We start from the raw sequence: 24,932 nt of genomic DNA, 5'->3' as shown, positions 1-24,932 counted from the left end.
ACATGGACTTTAGCAAGACGTTTCACAAGGTTCCACATGGGAGTTTGATCAAGAAGGATCAGTTGCTCAGCCTCCAAGATGAGGTAGTAAATTGGAAAACTGGATTAGACATAGGCTTTGTGTGAGAAGCCAGAGAGTGGTAGTAGATGGTTGCCTCTTTGACTAGAGGCCTGTGACTAGTGGAGTGCTGCAGGATCGGTGCTGGATCCATTGTTGTTTGTCATCTATATCAACAATCTGGATGATAATATGGTTAACTGGATCACCAAATTTGTGGATCACATCAATATTGGGGGAGTAGTGAACAGCGAGGAAGACTATCATGGCTTGCAGCAGGATCTGGACCAGTTGGAAAAATGGGCTGAAAAATGGCAGATGGAATTTAATGCAGACAAGTGCGAGGTCCCGTTGATCATACCTAGACAATACCTCTTCCATCCACATACTTATCCAAACTTCTCTTTAAGGTTGCAATTGAACCTGCATCCACCACTTCCACTGGGAGTTCATTCTACACTCATACTACCTTCTGAGTGAAGAAGATCCCCCTCATGTTCCACTTAAGTATTTAATCTTAATCGCTGGCGGGATCCCTCCGTTGCCACAGAGAGGAAGACCTGCTGCTGTACCCAGAGAATGTTGCCCAGGTTTTCTGCTTTTTGGATATGGACGTGGACTTTTCACTTTTTTTTAGTCTTATAGTTTTTTATATTCTGTGTTTTTTGCCTGATCTTTCTTGTTTTTTGTGAATGGGGAGGAGGGGTTTTGGGGTTGATGATGGTGCTGCAGTTCTTTTCTTTCTTGGTTTTCTTGGCTATCTGGAGAAGAAAAAATTCAGAGTTGTATACTTTGATAATAAATGAACCTTTGAACTTTTGAATTTTTTAACCCATGCCCTCTAGTTCTGGTCTCATCCAGCCTCAGTGGAAGAAGCCTCCTTGCATTTATCTACACCCCTCATAATTCTGTATACCTCATTCAAATCTCCCTTCATTCTGCTGTGCTGCAGGGAATAAGTGACATGTAAACCTATTACTTATGTTACAGGATAGTCTGGTGATTGGACTCTTTTCAAAATGATGTCTATGACAAGGCAACAAAAAATTAGCTTTATATAGTTCCTTTAAATGTTCCTTATACACCACCAAGGCATTTGACCGTGGAAATTACTGAGACATAAGATGTGATTATTGCGCCTGATGACAAATGTTTGTTCAAAGTAAATGTATCATCAAAGTACATATATGTCACCATTTACTACCCTGAGATTTATTTTCTTGTGGGCATTTACAGGAAAATAAATAAATAGAAAATAATTTATGAAAATCTATACATAACAAAGATTGACAAACATCCAATGTACAAAAAAGGACAAATAGCACTAATAATAATAATTTTTAAAATAAATAATTAATACTGAAAACATGAGTTGTAGAGGCCTTGAAAGTGAGTCCTTAGGTTGTGGAATTGAGTGAAGTTATCCACACTGGTTCAGGAGCGGTTGAAGAGTAATAACTGTTCCTGAACCTGGTGATGTGAGACCGAAGGCTCCTGTACCTCCTGCCTAATGGTAGTAGTAATACTTAAATACCCAAGTTAATAATAAACTTAATATTTCTATGTAGGAGACAGAAGCAGAAATGTCTGGGATCTGGTTGGTAGACCACCCTTTCTGAAAAGGCCTCTGGTATGACCAGCCCTGATGATGTAGGTTTCATTCAGCTTCCTGAACTGCACCAGTTTTTCTGCTTCTGTCATCTTGCAGTTGTGCCTTTTCCCTTTGCAGTTCTATTTGCATATTGCTGCACTTTAAAAAAAATCTATATCTCCAATCGCTGCATCAATCAGAGGCCAATGCAGCGAGCTGGAATGCTGACTCGGCAGGACTCTCACTGAATGATGCTAAGTTGGGCCTATCCCAGGGGATGCTGCATTAGAACAGGATCCATTCCTCACAAAATATTTAACGGAATCGCATCCTGTCTTTACAGCTCCTCCTGTTTAATGCCTGGTTTACATCTTTACTGTTATGCTGTATGTATTTCATTCAGCAGTTCTGTAAGAGCAGTCTGTTCTGCTTTCAGCCTGTTTGGGTTATTGTTGAAGATAAGGTATGAGGAGGAACGTGTGCCATCCAATTAGGATGGTGGAACTGGGGGGAGGGTTTTTTGGTGAGGGACACTAAGGTCGGTCTTGGGTCTTTTCTTCGGCGGGAGATGAAGAGAGAAAACACTGGGGAGAACCAATTTTAGCCTACGATCCGGTGGGAGACCCGTTTGTTCGAGATGGATTGTGAGCGACGTTCGGAAGGTGGTGTGTGCTTTCATGCAGACTAAGGACCCAGCACGTGAGTGAGAGAGACGCTCGAGATGAACTCCAACTTGTGCACGTTTGACTCTTTAATTAGAATGGGCCTTTTTTGTTTTTTCTTTCCTTTCTTTACTAACCCTTTAGTTAAGTAAGATTCATAAATATAATTCCTTTAGTTGTATGCAGTGTGCTGTCTGTTATTTCTTGGTACTGATTTGTAACAGGGTAACAAATTACACAGCATCCACGCAAACCGGGGTTTGGGGTGGGAGAGCGTCTCAACCTCACGGGTTTGGCAGGACCGGAGAGTGTCTTCCCTCGACTTATGCAGCCAAGGAAACCAGCGGGGTTTCATTTGTGGGGGTATTGACCGGGATTGATTTCGTTGGATGCTGTGTGATTGCCCTGAGCATTGATCCAGTGGGTTGTGTGTTTAAGTCTGTGCTAAACTATTGTCCGGTAAAGTGATTACGATACAGGGGTTGAGTGGTGGTGCGAATCCATGGGATTACCAGTAATTAATGCGTGTGTGTTGAGTGGGGTAGACACTCGTAATCCCGATGAATTGTTCATTCAAACTTTAAGTACCGTTAAAGCGTTAGGCAAAGTTACGATTGTGGAGTGGAGGTTTGATGAAATGGCGGGCAAAGACTTTGTTTTAGTTCAGACTAGCGCTGACGTAACGGCAGTGGTACTGCCTGGCACTGCTAGGCCCTGGGAGGGGTGGGGGGGGGGGGTCCGTGGGTTGTTCATACTTTCCGGGAGGAGGAGAGTGTAGGAGAGGGGGCCGAATCGCAAGTCAAGTCTCCCGCAGCTGGGGATGAAGACTTCAAAGACAGGTTATTCACATTTCTGCCGAGCGAGGGAAAGGAGTGGTCTGATTTGGAAGGTCTAATGAGTTCTCCAGCGAGTGGTGAGCATTCTGAGTTGGTATTGGCCCTTACCACCTTGGCAAATAAATGGGAAAACCCCCAGGTTCAAAGTCCCAGCTATCGTAGGCTGAGAACGTTCTCAGTAATGAAGCCCACCCCTAAAGGGGAGGAGGAGTATGAGACTTGGGCGGAGCAGACCTCTCAGGTGTTGGATGGGTGGCAGTGCTCTGATGACGTAAAAAGACAGCGATTGGTAGAGAGGGTGAGAGGGCTGGCTGCTCATGTACTGAGATCCTTAAAGACACAGAGCCCCTTTGCTACCTCTGCAGGCTACATGCAAGTGTTAGAAAATGCTTTTGGCGTGACGGGAAGCCCAATGGAGTTCGTGACGGGGTTTCAGAACATGTTTCAGGAGAAGGGGGAGAAGCTTTCCGCCTACATTTTTCACCTAGTAAGGCAGCTGAGTTTCTTGCGACGTAGGGGGGCCACCCAGACCACTGAGGTGAATCAGTTAAGAATGGGCCCAGTGGCGAAAGGCACCCAGTCACCGGACTTGATCACTTGGGGTCTCCGACAGTCTCGTAAGACGCACCCCCTCCTCCCTTGTTTGTTGAGCTGATCAGAGAAGTAAGAGAGGAGGAGAATGCATCGGATGCGTGGGAGGCCTCCATTAGCAGGGTACAGTCCTCGGTAGTAGCCCCCTTGGCTGAAGTGACCACAGATAGCCCACCCCGGGGAGTGGTAAAGGAGCTCGTGGCAGAGTTTAGGTCTGAGATGCCCCGGTTGTTATCGGCGAGCGTGAACACCCCGCATAAGTGAATGGGGGCCCACGAGAAGGGGAGCGACCGGTATTGTCTGATGTAACTGTGATGAAGATGGACACTTCAGGGCGAGAAAACCTTTGGAGAGTACCTAGCTGGAGAGACCCACTGAGGGAACGGCCAGGCGTCTCAGGAGAAACACATTCCCAGCAATATGTCAAGGAACAGCTGAAAGCAAAAACACCTTTTCCTGAAGGCTTAGTGGGGCCAAGCTCCAGTGTATCGCTACAGATTGTGAGTATTTATGCTCGAGCCATACTCGACACCGGCTCTCAGGTTACTCTGCTGTACCGTTGTTTTACAACCGGTATTTGACACATTTACCATTGACATCACTCAGTGCGCTAGAGATCTGGGGTCTTAGTACAGATGACCATCTGTACGATGGTTACTTGTCTTTGAAGCTGGAGTTTTCAGAGGCAGATCTGGGAGAAGATGAGGTCCTTAGTGTTGGTTTGTCTGGACCCAGTTGAGAAGGGCAAAGCTTCAGTTCTTGTGGGGACAAATACCCCTATTGTGAGGAGACTAGTGGGAGCCTGCAAGGAGAAGGTTGGAGCGATCTCTGAAAACATTGTTCTTTCACCCTGTGCTCCAAGCTGTTTTTGAGGAAGTGCATGGCCGCACTGGACTGAATGATGAGCATAAACGAGGGACTGTGTGGTTCACCTCATCAAAACCAGTCGTGTTACGGCCTGGGGAAGTAGCTAGAATGACGGGAAACCTCAGATTTTCCTGGAAAGCCTGATGCTGAGGCCCTCTTGGTGAATACTCCGGAAGGCCATGGAGAGGAGTCAGGCTTACCTGCTGGGGTACTGGTGAGGCCTGAGATGCATAAGCCCTCGGTTGTACAGGTGACAGTGAGTGTCAGGAACTCTTCGGAGAAGGAGGTCACCCTCAGGCGGGGGATGCCACTGGTACACTTCTTTCCGGTGACAAGAATGTCTAGTATCCCTGTGAGATAAGCTGGGGAGAAACTCTCTCTGAAAACGGGAAAGTTGACTGCTGAGTCATTCAACTTTTGGGACCCCCCAGTTCCTGCGGTTTGGAAGAGGAGGTTGATAGAGAAGATATTGAAGCTGGAAGATGTCTCTTCTACTGACAAGTTTGATGTGGGTTGTTCCAAGAGCACTCGCCACATCATTCGGGTGACAGAGGACACCCCATTCAGAGTGAGGTTATGCAGGATGTTTGGCAGCATCTGCGGAAACTGGGACCATCACTGAGTCCAGAAGCCCCTATGTGTCCCAGAAGAAGAATGGGAAGGTACGGATGTGTGTGGACTATCGGACTCTGAGCAGACGTACCGTCCCCAAACAATATATGGTCCCAAGAATGGGGGACACACTGGCCTGCCTGAGTGGTGCGAAGTGGTTCAGTGTGCTGGACTTGAGGAGTGGTTATTATGAGATCCCCTTGAGTGAGGCTGACAAAGAGAAGACGCCATTCATATGTCCACCTGGATTCTTTCAGTTTGAAAGGATGCCCCAGGGCATATCAGGAGCCCTGGCTATTTTCCAGCATGTCTTAAAGAAAACGGTGGGGGATATGAGCTTGCTTGAGGTATTGATGTACCTGGATGATCTCAATGTGTTCAGGTCCATCTTGGAGGAACATGAAGCAAGGCTACTGAAGGGTTAAAACTTTCCCTGGATAAGTGCCAGTTCTGCAAGACATCTGTCAACTGTGTTGGGCACATAGTCTCACAGTTTGGAGTAGTTACGGATCCGTCTAAGATGGAGGCAGTGACCATGTGGCCAAGGCCCCAGACTGTGAGCACCTTACGCTCATTCCTTGGATTTTGTGGGTACTATCGAAGGTTCGTGAAGGACAACTCTAAAGTAAGTCACCCTCTAAATCAGCTTCTGTGCAGTTACCCTGCCTTGGGGAAGAAAGAGAGGACAAAAGGAGAGGAGGGTAAAGATTATCTTAACCCTTCAGAGCCTTGTGGAGTGAGATGTGATGCAAAATGTGAAGAGGCCTTTCAGTTGCTGAAGGAGCTGCTGACACAGGCACCTGTGCTGGCTTTTACAGACCCACGGTTGCTGTAAGTACTGCATATGGATGCCAGCAGAGAGGACTTAGAGGGTGTCCTGTATCAGGATCAGGGACAGGGTTGAGACCTGTTGCATTTGTCAGCTGGAGTCTGTCACCCTCTGAACTGAACTACCTCATGTACAAATTGGAGTGCCTGGCATTGAAATGGGCTGTAATAGATAAGCTAAGTGACTGTCTATATGGTGCCAAGTTTGAGGCGAGGATGGACAACGACCCATTAACTTATATCCTGACCTCAGTGAAGCGGGATGCCACAGGCCAATGGTGGTTGTCTGCCTATGATTCGTTTTGATAATCCAGAGAAGTATGGATAAATAAAGGATGAGGCCAAGGAAGGCAATACAAATGACCTTAGGTAATGAATTATCTGAAACTGGGAGAATGGAGATGGGCAAGAAAACACATAGGCTGTTCTCAACACTCAGATTCAAAAAGTGAATGCTCAACAAGAAGCCCACAAGAAACTATCTGAATGATGAAATGCTGTCACAATCCACTTCCATGTCTGCTGGACTAAGAACTACCAACAGAATTAATTGACAGTGAACGCAGAACTCCTCCACCAAGGAAATTATACCGCCAGTGAAAGCTGAGTCACGCAACAGAGGGACTCACTTTCCTTGTCTTCGCTTCCAGTGCAGTCGAACCAACCTTTGCTGACTGTGGAAGATTGATGTCCCTCACCTTAAATAGGTAGTGGGAGAGCTGGACGTGGAGACATTGCCAAAAAGCCTAAAACAACATTAATAATAATAAATAATAAAGAGTTATGAAGTCTTTTGCAATGATCTCTAAACCAACAATATGCTTGGATGCTCCACTACGGGGTTGTTTCAGAGGACATTCAGACAGAGATTTAGCACATAATGAATGGTAGTAACAAGGGGCTGTAGATAATCAGAGTTAAGAGGAGGGAGATGCTGTTCCCACCCTGGAAACATTTAATTTCGTCCATGGTACGCTGTCCTCTCCTATCAGATTTCTCCCTCTTCAGCCCTTTAACTCTTTCACCTATCAAATTGCAGATTCTCACATCATCCCCTCTCCCCCTCCCAACCACCTTCTCTCTCACCTAGTCTCACCTGTCACCTGCCAGCTTGTATGTGTTTTCTTCCCCACCCCCATCTTCTTATTCTGGCTTCTGTTCCCTTCCTTTCCAGTCCCGATGAAGGGTCTTGGCCTGAAACATCGACCGTTTATTCCCCTCCATGAAGAGACTTGCTGAGATCATCCAGCGTTTTGTGTGCATTGCTCAAGGTCTCCAGCATCTGCTGGATTTCTTGTGTTTGTATATTGTGTATGTTGCTCAGATATCTAGCACTGTAGATGGAGCTTCAGACTAATACTGGGGGCACGGCAGAAGTGAGTGGGTTTTTGAGAGCTGTAAAAGGTAGAAAGTTAGGTAGATAAAAGAGGTGAGAGTAAAATATATAACAATAACCAAATTGGATCAAGAAGGTACAGTGTACAAATATATGGGGAGGGGGGAACGTCGACTCAGACCATGAGAGGCCTGCGTCGGGCATTTTCAGGCCTTACAAGGTGCAGGCTGGAAGTCTGTGTGGGGCGCCACTCCTCATATGAGTACACCTAAAATAGGGTTAAGGTTGGAAATGCAAAATGATAGGTTCTTCATATGAATGTAAAATGTGGAAAAAACTGATCAGGAAGTAAGCCATCAGCTGCAGTGAGCTATGACATTCCAGACACAAGCATGTACATGTCATGGACTGTCTGGTAAAGAGCTAGTGTTCCTGCAACTTGGTTCCCGTGCACTGTTATCCAGCTTCCCCTGAGCCTGCTGATCACCAGGATTATTTCCTGTGGGCGCAGGTTCCACATTCTCACCACTTGCTGGATAATGAATTGTTCTGAACTATATTTATCAGCGATTCCTTTATATTTCAGGCCAGCGACATATCTGGGAGCATTGCCAAATGCAGACTATGACACCTTTCTGATTGCAGGAGCGGCCTGTAATTGGTGCACTCGCTGCCTCCAGTACGAAATGCTCAAGATATGATTTGGAACCTCTGGAGCACAGACTTAAATATGACTTGGGAGCAGGTAACCTAGATTGCACAGAAAGATCCCAGAGTTTCAGGAATCTTCATAAGTAACCAGAGATTCCAGGGCAAACCCAGACTGTTTCCGCTCCAAGCCACCAGAAAATTTCCACAAAATCTCTCAGTCAACCTTATCCAACTCACTCATAATCGACAAGATCTCCATCAGGTCAGTCTTTAGTCTTACCCCAGGATCCTATGAGCAACAGTGCAGAGATCCAGTCTGTATATCATCATAGCTTAGAGGAGGGAATAGATCTAAAGTGAACGAGTTTGTGAATACGATAGGGTGAATTGTTAGGGCAGTACAGTGGCATGCTACTGGAGCCAGTGCCTGACCGCGATGGAGACCTGGATTCAGTTCTGACCTTGAGTGCTTATCTGAGTAGAATTTGCACGTGCATGGGTTTCTGGTTCATATTTTATTCATTTAGAGATAGAGCACGGTAGCAAGCCCTTCCGGCTCAAATAGCCCACACCACCCCCAAATACACCCATGTACCATATTAACCAACTGTTGTGACTGTGAACAAAGTTACCGGTGAGACACTGAAGCTGGTGATATAGAAGTCTTTTATTCAGCAAAAACAAGCAGACATCATTCTGGAGACACTCTTGGAAGTGGCTGTCTGATCCAATATTACATGACATTTTATATGCTAAAGATTAAAGGTAACAGCAGGACAATTCTATACTTACAATGCATTCCTAATGCTTCCTTTGCATTGCAGATAATTTCAAACACCTGGAACTTCACACCTACACATCCCAAATGAGTGTCAATCAGTGCTGTCTCCGAGCTGCATTCATGCATATGCAGACATCTCAGATGAATGGGTGTTTCCTGGTTTGCAATCAACCCCAGCCTGCAGCTCCAGGAAGACCATTGTTCTGAGCTGCATTTTAAACTCAATCTACAATCCACATTCAGATCTGAAGAAAATTAATATTTGGTATATTCCACAGCTCCAGAATACACCCTAACAACTACTAACTTGTATGCCTTTGGAATATGGGAGGAAACCAGAGCACCCAAGAGGAAACTAGAGCAAAGTAAAACCAAACATGGCCACAGGGAGAATGTACACTCTTTACAGACAGCAACAGGATTGAACCCTACAGTACAGTAATAGAGTTAAACTAACTGCCACACTACCATGCTGCTCACGTCATGAAGACATACAGGATGGTAGGTCAACTAACTGCTGTAAATTTCCCCTAGTACACAGGTGAGTGGTAGAATCTGGAGAGATATGAAATGAATAAAGATTGGGATTAATGTAGAACTTGTTGAAATGGGTGACTGACGGTTAGCATGGCACTCAGTGAGCTGAAGGTCCTGTTCCCCATGTTGCAGGTTTCTATGACTCCTACTGTAGGAGAGAGAAAATCGATATGGGAGGTAGATGGAGGGAGTGAGTGTGATGGAGTTCGTGAGAATAGGAGGGAGGGAGGCAAATGAAGTGTGGTGGGATGAGGAATGAGACCAAGGGTGCACGGAGAGCCAGATGGCTGAAGTGAAGGAGTGAGTGTTGGAGCAAAGTTTGGGGTCGTGGTAGTGGAGTGAAGGTGTGAGGATTAAAGAAGGCGGGCATCTTGGAGCAAGAGAACTGGGGCAGGAGTGCATGGAGAAATGAGAACGAGGAAAGTGAGGCTGACTGTAGGGTCCAACTGAGCTTGGCAGAAGTGGAGAGGGAGGGAGGGAGGTCAAAGCAACTCTGGCCCTCACTCTGCTCGCCTTCAGTTCTGTTTATCTCCCTCCAGCAGTTGTCACTACCTTAACCCTCCTCCCACCCCTCAACTTCTGCCCCTTTCTCCTCTTTTTTCCTCTCTGTCCTCATCTACCATCCACCCACCTGTCTCCCAACCACACCCCTCCCTCTCTCCTAGCTGGTTTCATCTGCCCCTCATTCAACCCCCTCCCTCACAGTTTATCAATCATCTTCACTCCCTTCACCGCTCTATACTGGATACCTCCTCTCTCCACTCTGTCCTAATGTAGGTCTTGACCTGAAGCATCAACAACTTATCTCCTTCCCATGAATGCTGCTCAACCTGCTGAGTTCTTCCAGCAGATAGTTGTTTCAAATTTGAAGCATCTGCAGTCCCTAAGGTCTCCCCTCATTCTGTGGCTAAACTCCAATGCAGTAGCAATCAGCGTTTATTTTTTGATTCCAGCACTGGACTAATTATATCTACATCCTGTTTATGTAATAAAAGTAGTGGCAAATGTCTCACTTGAGAAAGGCTGGGGTGGGGGTAGGTCTGAAGTTGGAAAGTCCAGCATGGAGCAAGTAACTTCCTTGTCCGGTGAGTTTCCGCTATTGGAAGGCAGTGTGAGCTAAACACAGAAGTCTGAGTTAAGGGTTTGGCTGATCACGTGGGGACCTGCAATAGTGTCATGCAGGACAAGCAGTAACTGCTCAGTCAACTCTGAGCGTAAGTTTTAAAAACCTGCAGCAGAAGGAGTAATGCTAATGTTAATAATGGTATTGGCAGTTGTAGAGGCAGCATGGTGGTGTGGTGGTTAGTGTAACGCTTTACAGTGCCAGCAGTCCGGTACAATTCCCATCGCTATCTGTAAGGACTTTCCGACTGAGTGAGTTTCCTCCCACATTCCAAGCACACAGATTAATTGGCCAAATAGGTGTAATTGGGCGGCTCATTGTTACTGTGCAATATCTCTAAATAAATAGGTACATTGCACTCTATAATCCACCTGTTCCCTAGCAACTGGGTCATCCTCTGACTTCCTGTGTCTGTAACTAAACACTTCCATGTCTGTGACTGCCTCACAAAACAGGATCCCTCTGTTCCTCTGCAACTATTGCATAGAGTAACCATCAAATGGTTATACAGCATTAGTAAAGATTCAGAATTTGTTGGAGAGGGAATATTGTACTGAAGGAAGAATGCCTCATCACAGGCCCCCAACATGATTCATCCACCAGTCTCTTAAAATTAAATTGACTGGTCAACTTTGATAGTCAGAGGCTTTTTCCCAGGGCTGAAATGGCTAGCACAAGAGGGCATAGTTTTAAGGTGCTTGGAAGCAGGAACAGAGGAGATGTCAGGGGTAAGTTTTTTTTACACAGAGAGTGGTGAGTGCGTGGAATGGGCTGCCGGCGGCGGTGGTGGAGACAGAAACGATAGGGTCTTTTAAGAGACCCCTGGATGGCTACGTGGAGCTTAGAAAAATATGGGTAAAGCCTAGGTAGTTCTAATGTAGGGACATGTTCAGCACAGCTTTGTGAGCCAAAGGGCCTGTATTGTGTTGTATGTTTTCTATGTTTCTAACTTTTTTGAACTACGTTCCTCAACTGTGGAATTCAATACCTAAAACTATAAGGGATGCAGACTCAGTTGACATTTTTAAATGCCAGCTCAAAACCTATTTAATTTACCTTTCTTTTAATTAACATCTTTTTGTCTTCATTTTTACGTTTGCACTTTTTTCTGTTCAACAGCACTGTGGACTACATCGTCTGTATGAGAAGTGCTCTGTAAATAAGTTATTACTATTATTATTTTATTTTTTCTCAGTTCAAGCTGGTAAAACCTGAGGTATGGGCATAGCCAAGCACACTCATTTCTCAATTGTTAGGAACTTCTGGGGGAAGTTCCTAACTAATACTAAACATCACTATTCCAGTGGTGTTTAGTATTGTGGCTTTCTGAAGATTTACATAAATATTGCTGTGTAGGCCTAATTGTTTAACGCTATTCTCTAGTGGCTTTGGGATGATACCAGTTGTAGACATTACTATTGGGACAATGTATACCCTGTTCATGTTCCAAAGTCTTTCAGCTTCCTCTTTTAGTTGAGCAGATTGCTAGTGTTTTTCACTTAGTGATTTCTGTATGTTATGTACCTGTATGTTTGGAAAGGCTATATTTATTATGTAAGTTGTTCTTGCTTGTTTGTCCTGTAACATTATATCCAAATGGTTATTATGGATTGTCCTATCTGTAATAATGGATCAGTCATAATGTAATTTGTAGGACTCTGACTCTAAAACTGGATCAGGCTTGTATTTATAGTAAGGTATGGAGTCTTTTATGAGTTTGTATTTTAAGGCCAGATTTTGGTAAATGGTGTTTGCCACTTGATTGTGCCTATGTAAGTAATCAGATTGGGTTAAACTGCTATAGGATCCTGTATTGTGTTGGATTGTTTCTGGTTTCTCTTGGCATTTTCTGCCTTTATTGTCTTGAATTTGTTGGTCTTTTATTATTATATTATGATCATTTTTATTATTATTTTCTGGAACCTACAGAAAGTGACAAGGGGATGAGTTTAATTAAAAATACAGTAACACGTAATATAATGCATAACAAGCAATATGCTACTATTTATCACTCAACTTGTTTATTTTCATCCTAGGTTCACTTTTCATGAGTTTTACCAGATCCTGATGTTTCAAAGTAAGTAACTCTTTTGTGTCTCCTGGGGAGGGGAAATGAACTGTCAATGTTTCAGGCCGAGACCCTTCATCAAGACTGGAAAGGAAGGAGGATGAAGCCAGAAAAAGAAGATGGGGGGGGGATGAGAAGGAGTACAAGCTGGCAGATGATAGGTGGAACCAGGTGAGGGGGAAGGTAGGTGGGTGGGAAGGAGGCGATGAAGTGAGAAACTGGGAGATGATAGATGTCATAGGTAAAGGGCTGAAGAAGGAAACTGACAGAAGAGGAGAGCGAACTTTTGGAGAAAAGGAAGGAGGAGGGGCAGCAGAGAGAGGTGATTGGTAGGTGAGGAGAAGGAAGGGGGTAAGAGTGGATCCAGAATGGGAAATAGAAAAAGAGAGATGAGGGAAAGGGGAGAAATTATAGAGAAATCAATATTCATGCTGTCTTAATTACTTCTTCATGCTGGTGTGAATTATTGATAACTCCATCATAAACATAACAACATTTTTTCTTCAACTCTTGATCTAGGCTATCATTCCACAAGAACTTCCCAACCCCGCTGCTTTATCCAAGAGGTCAACTCTTGGACAAAGAGTGGGAATAGGAAATTTCACTATGGGGGTCATCAGCCAAATGAACCCAATCCTGAGGCAAGGATATTCACACCTCCAGTGGGAAAGTGGCATTTCGAATATCAAATGTGTCAAGATTTATGGCCAATCTTCCCTCCTTTGTCTTTTTGAATATATTCTTTGTTTGGTATCTGGGTAAGTACAGCAACTATTTATCAGCCTTACATATCCTTCAAGCACTGTCATCCTAACCGACATCTTCTCTGATTGTTATTGAAGAGGAAGTTACATGATTTAGATCCAGCAATAATGAAAGAGCGACATACAACTTCAATGTGCATTTGGAGGTAGTGATTTCCCATGTGCTGGAAACCCTTGGAGTAGAGGTCACAGGTTTAGAAGGTGCTGATGCAGTAACCCAAATGAGTAAGCATAGAGCATTTTGCAGAGGATTCAAATGACAGCCACTATATGCTGCTAGTAGAGTTAGGTTGATGGTGTGGAATCTGTTGAGCAGAGGGCTATCTCCTGGGTGCTGCTAAACTGTTCTCATCTAGGTAAGTGAAAAGTATGCCATTGCACTTCTGACTTGTGCCTTCTGGGTGGTTGAAAAGCTTTAGGACAGGGGTTCCCAACTTTGTTATGTCATGGACCCCTACCATTAACCAAGGGATCTGAGCACCCCGGTTAGGAACCCCTGCTTTAGGGAGTCAGGAGGAGAGTGGCTCACCACGGATTACCAGTGCTTTGACCTACTCTTATATGTCCCATATTTATGTGGCTGGTGAAGTTGGATGCCAGGATGTTGATGAATTCCGTGTTTGGAATGGCTGTGAACTGTGGATGGTCGTTGACGCGAACGATGTGTTTCACTGTATGTTTCGATGTACATGTGATAAATAAATGTGAATCTGAATCTCTCTTGTCCACATTCAATATTATGCTCTTTTGCTGACTGATTGTGAAGGAAACTGAACATTGTGCATTTATCAGGGAAAATCCCCACTGCTGACTTTATGATAAAAAGGCCAGTAATGAAGAAGATTATTTTCAGAAGCAACAGGTAACGGTTGGGTGTAGGGCCTGAGAAAGTCTTGCTGCAATATTCTAGGGGCGAGAATTATTAATCATATCTTCTATTCAGGAAAAGTATAATTCCAACCACCAGTCATTAGCCCTTTGGTCCCTACTGGCCAGTTTTATCAAAGGTCCTTGATGCCACAGTTGATATCAAGGACAGTCACTCTTATTTTCACTTCTGGGATACAGCTCTCTGATTTGTCCATTGGTGAAGGTGTCAGAGGTTTGGAGTTCAGAAGATTGAGTGGAACTCAAACTGGGTACTGGTGAGAAGTCTCTAGTAAGTTGGTGCCACATAAGAGCACCAGATAATCTGCTGGAAGAACTCAAAGTTCGAGCAGCATGAGGAAAGGAATTGTTGACATTTCGAGTTGAGACCTTGTATCAAGACTGATATCACTGTCAATAGCTTGTTCTCTCAGACAGTGGTGACTGAGAGTGGACTAACTGGGCTGCAGCTAGATAGTGGCTGGCTCCATTATGGAGCCAGAGCTGGTCAAGAAATCCCCAGGGTGATTTGAAAACATCCTTCACATTCTTTCACTTCTGTCCTTTCCAGTAATTTTAATAATTCAAGCATTGATGACCCTACCTTTGGTTATCAATGCTCTGCTCTAGAATCTTTCCAAAAAATTCTTTGTCAGTCTATCTATTTCCCTTTCTTTTTCTACACTCTTAAAGAGTTGATTAAAAATCAGCCTCTGAACAACTTACTGATACCATTGTTCCTTCCATTGGTGGTGGGTGCCACTGCATTCCCAACATTTATTGGCCGTCCCAAATTGTCCTTGAGAATATGGGGATAAATTGACTTCCTGAACCACTGGTGGTAGTATAGTGACAATTATCCCACAGGCCTGATAAGCAGGAAATACAGACATGGATACAGTGCTAGTACAGGGTCAACAACACAATTCCAAATTAATGGTGGGCCACGAGGAGATGATGCCATTCCCATGCACCTGCTGCTCTTGTTGTAAAAGTTACATGTTTGGGAAGTGCTGTTGAAGTTATTAGACTGCATATTTAGATAGCACGTACACTGCCCAGAGGAGTGGAAGCTCAGAACGGTGTATGGGTTGGCAAGCAAGTGGGCTAATTTCCTCCGGATTGTATCAAGTTTCTTGAATGTGTTTGGAACTGCACTTCATCAAAGAAGTGGAGCGCATTCACACACAATTCTGACTTGCCAATCATGAAAGATAGCAAGTCTCCAGGAGTAAGGATTTGCATCACTCATCATACCATACTCAGCCTCTAACTGCTCTTGTAACCACTGTTTTCATCCTTCTGTAGGCATTCAGTTCTTTGTGCAATTTTATTCTTGTAAAGAGGCTTGGGGCATTTTTTACTATGATGAAGGTAGTTTATAAATGTAATAAGATGAATGGAAGACAACTTTGCCATCTATTATTCCCCAATGTACCTTGTAAATGAGTTGTTACCATCTATTATAAGAGCATAAGACCATAAGACATAGGAGCAGAATTAGGCCATTTGGCCCATCGAATCTGCTCCACCAATCATGGCTGATCCTTTTTTTCCCTCTTCTGCCCTACTCCCTGGCTTTCTCCCCATAGCTTTTGATACCGTGGTCTAGTCAAGAACCTATCAATCTCTGCTTTAAATACACCAATGACCGGGTCTCCACAGCTGCCTGTGGTAACAAATTCCACAAATTCACCACCCTCTGGCTAAAGAAATTTCTCCGCATCTCTGTCTTAAATGGATGCCCCTCTATCCTGAGGCTGTGCTCACAACACGCTGGAGGATTTTTGAAAGATCATTACTAATGCTTCCACAATCTCCACCTCTACCACTACCTCTTTCAGAACCTAGGATCAAGTTCATCTTGTCCGGGTGACTTATGTACCTTTCGGTCTCTCAGCTTTTTGAGCACCTTCTCCCTTGTGTTAGTAACTGCACTCACCTCTCTTCCCTCACACCCTTCAACACCTGGCACACTGCTAGTGTCTTCCACAATGAAGACTGATGGAAAATACTCAATTAGTTCATCTGCCATCTCCTTGTCCCCCGTTATTATTTCTCCAGCCTTATGTTCAAGCGGTCCTATATCCATTCTCATCTCCCTTTTATTTTTTATATACTTGAAAAAGCTTTTTCTACCCACCTTGATATTGTTGCTAGCTTCCTTTCATATTTCATCTTTTCCCTCCTAATGATTTTTTTAGTTGCTCTCTGTAGGTTTCAAAAGCTTCACAATCCTCTATCTTTCCACTAATTTTTGCTTTGTTGTATGCCCTCTCTTTTGCTTTTACATTAGCTTTGACTTCCCATGTCAGCCACAGTTATACTATATTACTGTTAGAGTATTTCTTCATTTTTGGAATACACCTATCCTGCACCTTCCTCATTTTTCCCAGAAACTCACACCATTGTTGCTCTGCTGTCACCCCTGCCAGCATCTCCTTCAAATTTACTTTGGCCAACTCTTCTCTCAAACAACTGTAATTCCCTTTACTGCACTGAAATACTGCTAGGTCAGACTTTATTTCCTCCCTATCAAATCTATCAAACCCATTCTCCAAGGAGCCTTGTAAATGAGTTGTTTGATCAGTAAAAATGGTTGCTTTGGATTGAAAGAATGCCACAACCAGGAGTCTTTGTTGTCCCTGACAAGCACAGCCAAACGTGGTTGTATGAGCGTGGGCTAGGTTCATTCCCTTAGTGGATAAGTATGTTGAATGGACTGTGAGAAAACAAAACTGGGTAAGGAAATGGATTCCAACTCTTGATTAGAAAGATTGGTTCCCAAAAGGTACGTTATTGAGGCTTGGAGTGATACCAGTAATTTAATTCTGGGAAGGAAATGATGAGTGTTAAAGAGAGCTGATGAGATCAGAATATATTGAAGGTGTTCTTTCACAGATAGCCGGCTGGTGGCATAGTGGCATCAGCGCCGAACTTTGGAGCGAAGGCTCCCGAGTTCGAATCCAGCTGGCTCCCTTGTACGTTTTCCATCTGTGCTGGGTTGAGCGTCGAGCTAGCAACTCGTAAAAATAAGAAAGCCTGCTAAAAATACGCCAGCACGACAGCGTCCCGATGACTCCACTCGGAGTTAAGGGCTTTTTAAAAAAAATTATTTCACAGAACTTTAACCAGTTTGCTCTCTATTGATGCTGCAGAGTACCCCTAGCCCTTTATGCTTCTGCATAAGATTGTTGCTATAGTTTTATTATTGATTGACATGATTACTTCCTGGGGAGGAGAGATGTAGGGAGGTCTGGTGTGTAAGTGAAAGTCAGAGAAGTATTAATAGATGAATTAGTACGGCTTATAAGTTACTGAGGGTGAAGGAGAGAGATCAATAGATCTGATGATTTCTGGGAGGAAATGGAAGACTGTCATGAAGATATCAATATATAGATTAGTCCCCAGAGGAAAAATATTGTGAGTTACAGAGGAATCAAAAGATCAGTTAATTTCCATGCTGGAATCATTGAGGGATAGAGAAAGACCACTTGGTTAGATTATTTCTGGGAATGAAATGGTTAAAGAGATATCGTTAAATGCCAGGTGAGTGACTGGAACCAATTTATGTGGAATGTGGAAGGAGTTTAGATTAATGGCTGAGTGCCTAATATTTATTTTAAGCTTTCACAAATCTTTATTGAATTACCATGATAATTATAATCAGATTCTACTTTCACAATCCAAACAGCATATGGAAAAAGCATGCAGACAATTTAGCAATTCTGAGTGCAAATTCCCTTTTATTTATTGAATTTTTGGGACTGACGGCAGTCAATGAAAAATTTCATTGCAACATTTCTCAATAAGACCCTTCACTAGAATTTCTGCTGTGTGGATAGCTGCACAAAAAGGCAACATCGGTCTTCTTCTTGAGTTACTGAGTTACTGTTGAAGCTGGCATTCTCATAGTGAGCAACACAAACAAAATGCTGGAGGAACTCAACAGGTCAGGCAGCATCGATGGAGGAAAATGTGTGTTGACCCAAATTTCCAGTAAGTGCGGTCTCTCGTGTCTTTGTACTCTCATAATGATGGCACAGCAGTGTAGCATAGCGGTTAACACGACAGCGATCACCATTCCGGGTTCTGTTCCCGCCACTGTCGGTAAGAAGCTTGTACATTGTCCTGTGACTACAGGTGTTCCTTCCACATTCCAAAGATACGGGTTAGGGTTAGTAGGTTGTGGTCATGCTATGTTGGTAGCAGAAGTATGGCGACCCTTGTGGGCTGCCTCCCACCCCAGAACAACACATTTCACTGTATGTTTCAATGTGACAAATAAAGCTAATCATTAAATCTCTATGATGCCAAAAGGTTCTTTTACAGCTTACTGTCAAATAGGAGTTAAAATTGCAACTACTCTCCCAGACCAGCAGATGGAAAGCAAAAAAAAAACCTACAAATGCTGGAAAAGGGCAGCACAGTAACATAGTGGTTAGCACAAAGCTTTACAATACCAGTGACACATGTTCAATTCTTGCCGCTGCCTGTAAGGAGTTTGTACGTTCTCCCTGTGACGGTGTGAGTTTCCTCCGGGTGCTCTGGTTTCCTCCCACAGTCCAAAGCCATACAGTTTGGTAGGTTAATTGGGCATTGTAAATTGGAAACATAGAAGCATAGAAAACCTACAGCACAATACAGGCCCTTCGGCCCACAAAGCTGTGCCAAACATGTCCTTACCTGAGAAATTACCTAGGGTTACCCATAGCCCTCTATTTTTCTGAGCTTCATATACCTGTCCAGGAGTCTCTTAAAAGACCCTATCATATCCACCTCCACCATTGTCGCTGGTAGCCCATTCCACGCACTCACCACCGTCTGTGTAAAAAAAACTTACCCCTGATATCTCCTCTGTACCAACTTCCAAGCACCTTAAAACTATGCCCTCTCATGCTAGCCATTTCAGCCCTGGGAAAAAGCCTCTGACTATCCACACGATCAATGCCTCTCATCAACTTATACACCTCTATCAGGTCACCTCTCATCCTCCATCGCTCCAAGGAAAAAAGGATGAGTTCACTCGACCTATTCTCATAAGGCATGCTCCTCAATCCAGGCAACATCCTTGTAAGTCTCCTCTGTACCCTTTCTATAGTTTCCACATCCTTCCTATCATGAGGCGACCAGAACTGAGCACAGTACTCCAAGTGGGGTCTGACCAGGGTCCTATATAGCTGCCACATTATCTCTTGGCTCCTAAACTCAATCCCACGATTGATGAAGGCTAATGCACCGTATGCTTTCTTAACCACAGAGTCAACTTGCACAGCAGCCTTGAGTGTTCTATGGACTTGGACCCCAAGATCCCTCTGATCTTCCACACTGTCAAGAGTCTTACCATTAATACTACATTCTGGCATCATATTTGACCTACCAAAATGAACCACTTCACACTTATCTGGGTTGAACTCCATCTGCCACTTCTCAGCCCAGTTTTGCATCCCACTGTAACCTCTGACAGCCCTCCACACTACTAAACAACACCTCCAAACTTTGTGTCATTAGCAAATTTACTAACCCATCCCTCCACTTCTTCATCCAGGAAATTTATACAAATCACGAAGAGTAGGGGTCCCAGAACTGATCCCAGAGGCACACTATTGGCGATCGACCTCCATGCAGAATATGACCTGTCTACAACCACTCTTTGTCTTCTGTGGGCAAGCCAGTTCTGGATCCCTTGGATCCCATGCCTCCTTACTTTCTCAATAAGCCTTGCATGGGGTACCTTATCAAGTGCCTTGCTGAAATCCATATACATTTCATCTACTGCTCTACCTTCATCAATGTGTTTAGTCACATCCTCAAAAAATTCAATCAGGCTCGTAAGGCATGACGTGCCCATGACAAAGCCATGCTGACTATGCCTAATCATATTATGCCTCTCCAAATGTTCATAAATACTGCCTCTCAGGATCTTTTCCATCAACTTACCAACCACTGAAGTAAGACTCACTGGTCTATAATTTCCTGGGTTATCTCTACTACCTTTCTTGAATAATGGGACAACATCCATAACCCTCCAATCCTCTGGAACCTCTCCCGTCCCCACTGATGATGCAAAGATCATCACCAGAGGCTCTGCAATCTCCTCCCTCGCCTCCCACAGTAGCCTGGCGTACATCTCATCCAGTCCCAGTGACTTATCCAACTTGATGCTTTCCAAGAGCTTCTGCGCATCCTCTTTCTTAATATCTACATGCTCAAGCTTTTCAGTCCATTGTAAGTCATCCCTACAATTGCCAAGATCCTTTTCCGTGGTGAATACTGAAGCAAAGTATACATTAAGTACCTCTGCTATTTCCTCCAGTTCCATACACACTTTTCCACTGTCACACTTGATTGGTCCTATTCTCTCATGTCTAACTTCTTGCTCTTCACATACTTGTAGAATGCCTTGAGGTTTGCCTTAATTCTGTCCGCCAAGGCCTTCTCATGACCCCTTCTGGCTCTCCTAATTTCTTTCTTGAGCTCCTTCCTGCTAGCCTTATAATCTTCTAGATCTCTATCAGTAGCAAGCTTTTAGAGCCTTTCGTAACCTTTTCTCTTCTTGTTGACTAGATTTACAACAGCCTTTGTACACCACGGTTCCTGTACCCTATCATCCTTTCCCTGTCTCATTGGAATGTACCTATGCAGAACTCCACACAAATATCCGCTGAACATTTGCCACATTTATCCCGTGATTAGGCTAGGATTAAATCAGGGGTTTGCTCAGTGTCGCAGCACCAAAGGCCAAAAGGACCTATTTCTGCACTGTATCCCAATAAAATTTAAAAAAATAGAAAATAAGTCTGAGCACCTTCCACCTGGTGTTTTTTTTTCTCCGCAGATGCTGATTATGTCCAGCAGATGGAGCTGCTATCAGCTTCTGCAAAAGTGTCTCCATTTCTATGGTACTTTCCTTGACCTCAGGAGATTCCGAAATGCTTGATGGCTTGCAATATAATTTATAAGTGAAACACAGCAGCTAATTTGCACACAGCAAGGTTATGTAGACATGAGTGTGATAATAATCAAATAGCCTAGATATTCATTCCCAATGCGTTGGAATTGCTACATGGTTACTTCCCTACTTCCAAAATTAGATTAACTACCATAGACTAACCAAATAACTGGGTATAATCTCTAAACGATTTTGTTTTATTGCTGCTAGTTAAGATATAATGATTGGCCAGGAACCATGGAACGGACCTCTGTGCTCTTCTCCAAAGAGTAAGTGGAATTTTTTATATTCAGCTGTGAATTACTATCTCTCTGGAAAGACTGCAAGACCACATGATTCCCTGAGTACTGCACTTTGAGCATCAAATTAGATTATCTCAGACCTCAGACCTGAACCACTTTGGAGACAGATTCATGGGGACAAATAGTGCTTCTTCCTTGGATTTTTTTTCAAAATGTTCATATTTTTATACTTTAACATTAAGAGTCACAGAATACTACAGCACAGGAATAGGCCCATTGGCCCATCTAGTCCATGCCGACCTGATCTTTTGCCTAGTCGCATCTACCCATACCTGGACGATACCCCTCCATTACCCTCCCATCCATGTACCTATCCAAATTTCTCTCAAATGTTGAAATCGAACCAGCATCCATCACTTCCGCTGGCGGCTTGTTTATCTATTTATTAAGAGATACAGCACAATAACCAGGCCCTTCTGGCCCAATGCCACACCACCCATTATGCCTATGAAACCAATTAATCCACTAACCCGTCCTTTGGAACGTGGGATGTTATAATTGAAGTACATCTATCACTTCCACTGGCGACTCGTTCCACACTCGTGAACCAGTGTGGAAGAGTGAACCAATTTACAGTGACTTGTTTTTATCTCATCAAGTTATTTATAAAAGCTAATTGATTAATTGGATAGCCAGGCAAACCTAGTCACAAGCTGCCTGTTAATAGGACAGATAGATTTTTAGCAGTGATGCACATATTCCGTTAATTCCCAGGGGCTTTGTCAAATATTTGACACAATTCCACAGAAAGAAATACAAGGACAAATAACCAAAAGCTTAGTTAAAGAGGAAGGATGATGGAGAGGTTTAGGGTAAGTGCTTCAGGTTTAGACTGCAAAAAGCATGATGAAAACTGTGATTGCAGTGGAGGGCAGATTTGAAAGTTCAAATCATAAACACGAGAACACACAAGTGCACCGACAGCAGATGCTGGAAATCTTGAGGAACACACATGAACTGCTAGAGAAATTCAGCTGGCCAGGCAGCACCTATGGAGAGGAATAAACAATTGACATTTTGGTTCAAAACTGGAAAGGAAGGGGAAAGAAGCCAGAATAAGAAGATTGAGGGAAGGGAAGGAGTACAAGCTGGCAGGTGATAGATGAGAGCAGCTGAGGGGGAAGATGAGTCGGTGCAGGAGGGGGGATGAAGTGAGAAGTAGGGAGGTTGTAGGTGAAGGAGGTAAATACCTGAAGAGGAGGGAATCTGATAGGACTGGAGAGTGGGAAGGAGGAACAACCATGGGAGAAAAAGGAAAGAGGAGGGGACCATTTCCTGTCTATCCCTCTCCAGTCCAGAAGAACTCACTATATGCAATGAGTCAGTAAAAAATAGAACATCTTCAACTGGCCCATAGACTCAGGGCACATCAACTCCACTGCATGTTAAATCCTCCCCATTTCAAAAAGGTCTTGGTAGGACCTGATGTAACAACCCCACAACTAAATTGCCACACCCAAAAACACTGAAGAAAGCCACAGATGGGTAATGATTGTAAATTCCCCTGAAGACCCATAAAAACTGTCCCTGCCTTTGAAGCTACAAGATACTGCAGATGCTGGAAATGTGGAGCAATCACAAAGCAATGGAGGAACTCGGGGTGCCTTTGAAGACTGGATTGCACATATAGCTCAATAACATTTACCACAGATGGTTCTGTAACAATACTATCTCTCTCTCCTGGATGGGCCACAGAAGGGTCTACATTTGAAAACATAAACAGGCATTTCGTTTCCGGGCCAGTTTCCCAAATATAGAAACACGGGAAAGGAAGAAAGTGATGGCGAGGATAGAAGCTATACTTAATTAACCATTTTCCCTCTTCACAGATCAATTTGGCATTTCGGCGCTTTTTTCTTGCACAAATTTTAGCAATGGTACAGGAATTAATCTTTCATTCCTTCTGTAGAGACCCTGTCAGAGCATGTAGTCATTCACGGCCAGTCAAAGGAAGATTCAAGGAGAAGAGTTAGTGTGCGTTTGCTTTTTTTTATTGCAGCTGACTGCAGCACTAGGTAGCTTTCCTGGAGAAAGGCTGGTGACTTGGATGAAGACAGTTTTTTCCTATCAGCCGGAGCAAGCACAAGCTCTCCATTTCATCCCATGTCTGGGTGTACGCAAAATAATCTAATTTCTCACATCAACAGTCTCTCAGATAACAGAATCTAAAAAGGTATTACATATACAACGATCTAAAAATAATAAAAATGTAAATATGGCAAAAAATGAAATAGAAACGTAACAATTTAACTAAGATATTGCGAAGCTATATGGACCAGGCTATTCGCAAATTTAGATATTCCAACATCAGACAGAAAACGTTTTTAATATTTATTTTTGCTGATAGATTGCAATTTGGTAATATCTAGTTTGCTTGTTTTTTCTTCTCAGATCCCCTTCTCTATACACTCCCACCACCCACCTACTCGCACCCCTCTCTTCCTCCCAGATCGTTCTTTTTTTCGAGAAAGCTTATAAAATGCATGGTTCGAACTTACCCAAGCCGTTGGACAGCAGCATCAGCCCGGCCAAGCCGAAATGGAGGAAGGGTAGAACGGGTCTGGTTTTGACTTTCATTGTGAATTTCCCAAAGATGGAGACAGCGGAGATGAAGGAGGCAGCGGTGGAGAGAGGTGCGGAAGTGTGAGCGTTAAGCTGCTCGGCAGAGGATGTTTTTGTCCGTGTTCAATATGGCTGGATGTGTGTCGGCAAGGATGGGAAAGGGTTCATTCTGAGCTGTGGAAGAGATGAGGGGGCTGGAGGCGAGAGGCAAGAACGATTCTATTTACCAAGCAACGAATGTACCGCAGGTCGCGGGCTGAAATCACCCGGGTAGCAAGCAGCACATGTAAACTGGGTCCGCTTTAATTAACGGGAAAATTGCCAGCGTGAACTATTATTGTTTAACTCTCCACATATTTTATCTCCATATTTGGGCTCTTGAGTGTGCGAAAAAAAACTAACAAATTAACTATTTAAACTGTACCAGCATCGATAAATGCCAGAATGTGCACAATTACACGGGAGGAGAAGAATGAAAGGGTTAAATGTAGGGTGCGGTTGAAGGGACTATTACTGTATCATGTTTAATACATTATAAAGATAAGACATACACAAACTTATTTTCCATTCAAAGTTTATTTTTATATAATCGTTTATAATCCCTCCTCTCAGCTCACTGAAGATAAGCTGGTTCTTCTTGCCTGGGAAGCCTATTTCCTACTTGCTTTCTCTCCTCCCTGCCTGGAATCCTCTCTCCTCTCCCCCCATCCCCGCCACCCGCCACTACCACTAGCCACAGTGTTCCATCTTCTATCGCCTTCGCCTATTAATTCTATCAAACCCTCCTTGCGGTTTTGCAGATGCCTGTCGAACTTGCACAGAATTCTTTGCTGACATGCAAATAATCGCAGTAGCGGATAAGTATTGAATATCTGACTTGCTTCCATTGCATCATCCTTACCCGTGCTGTACACAATTTATGTTTTTAATCAATGCACACAGAAA

The 24,932-nt window shown here is 43.7% G+C and overlaps 1 protein-coding gene across 2 annotated transcripts in view; it reads right to left on the bottom strand.

The window, feature by feature from the left end:
• The window catches only part of LOC140185442 (sodium channel regulatory subunit beta-2-like), a 42,010-nt gene extending 17,781 nt beyond the window's left edge, over positions 1 to 24,229 (bottom strand). For both annotated transcript variants that reach the window (XM_072238779.1, XM_072238780.1), the window contains exon 1: positions 23,924 to 24,229. In XM_072238779.1, the coding sequence (XP_072094880.1) occupies positions 23,924 to 24,002 (79 nt within the window). In that variant the 5' untranslated portion in view covers positions 24,003 to 24,229. The remainder of the gene's footprint in view (positions 1 to 23,923) is intronic.
• Between the last annotated feature and the right edge of the window lie 703 nt (positions 24,230 to 24,932).

This window comes from Mobula birostris, chromosome 20, assembly GCF_030028105.1.
Source record: "Mobula birostris isolate sMobBir1 chromosome 20, sMobBir1.hap1, whole genome shotgun sequence".
NCBI classification, from domain to species: domain Eukaryota; kingdom Metazoa; phylum Chordata; class Chondrichthyes; order Myliobatiformes; family Myliobatidae; genus Mobula; species Mobula birostris.
Note: the sequence above shows the minus strand (reverse complement) of the source record. Positions and strands in the feature narration are given on the sequence as shown.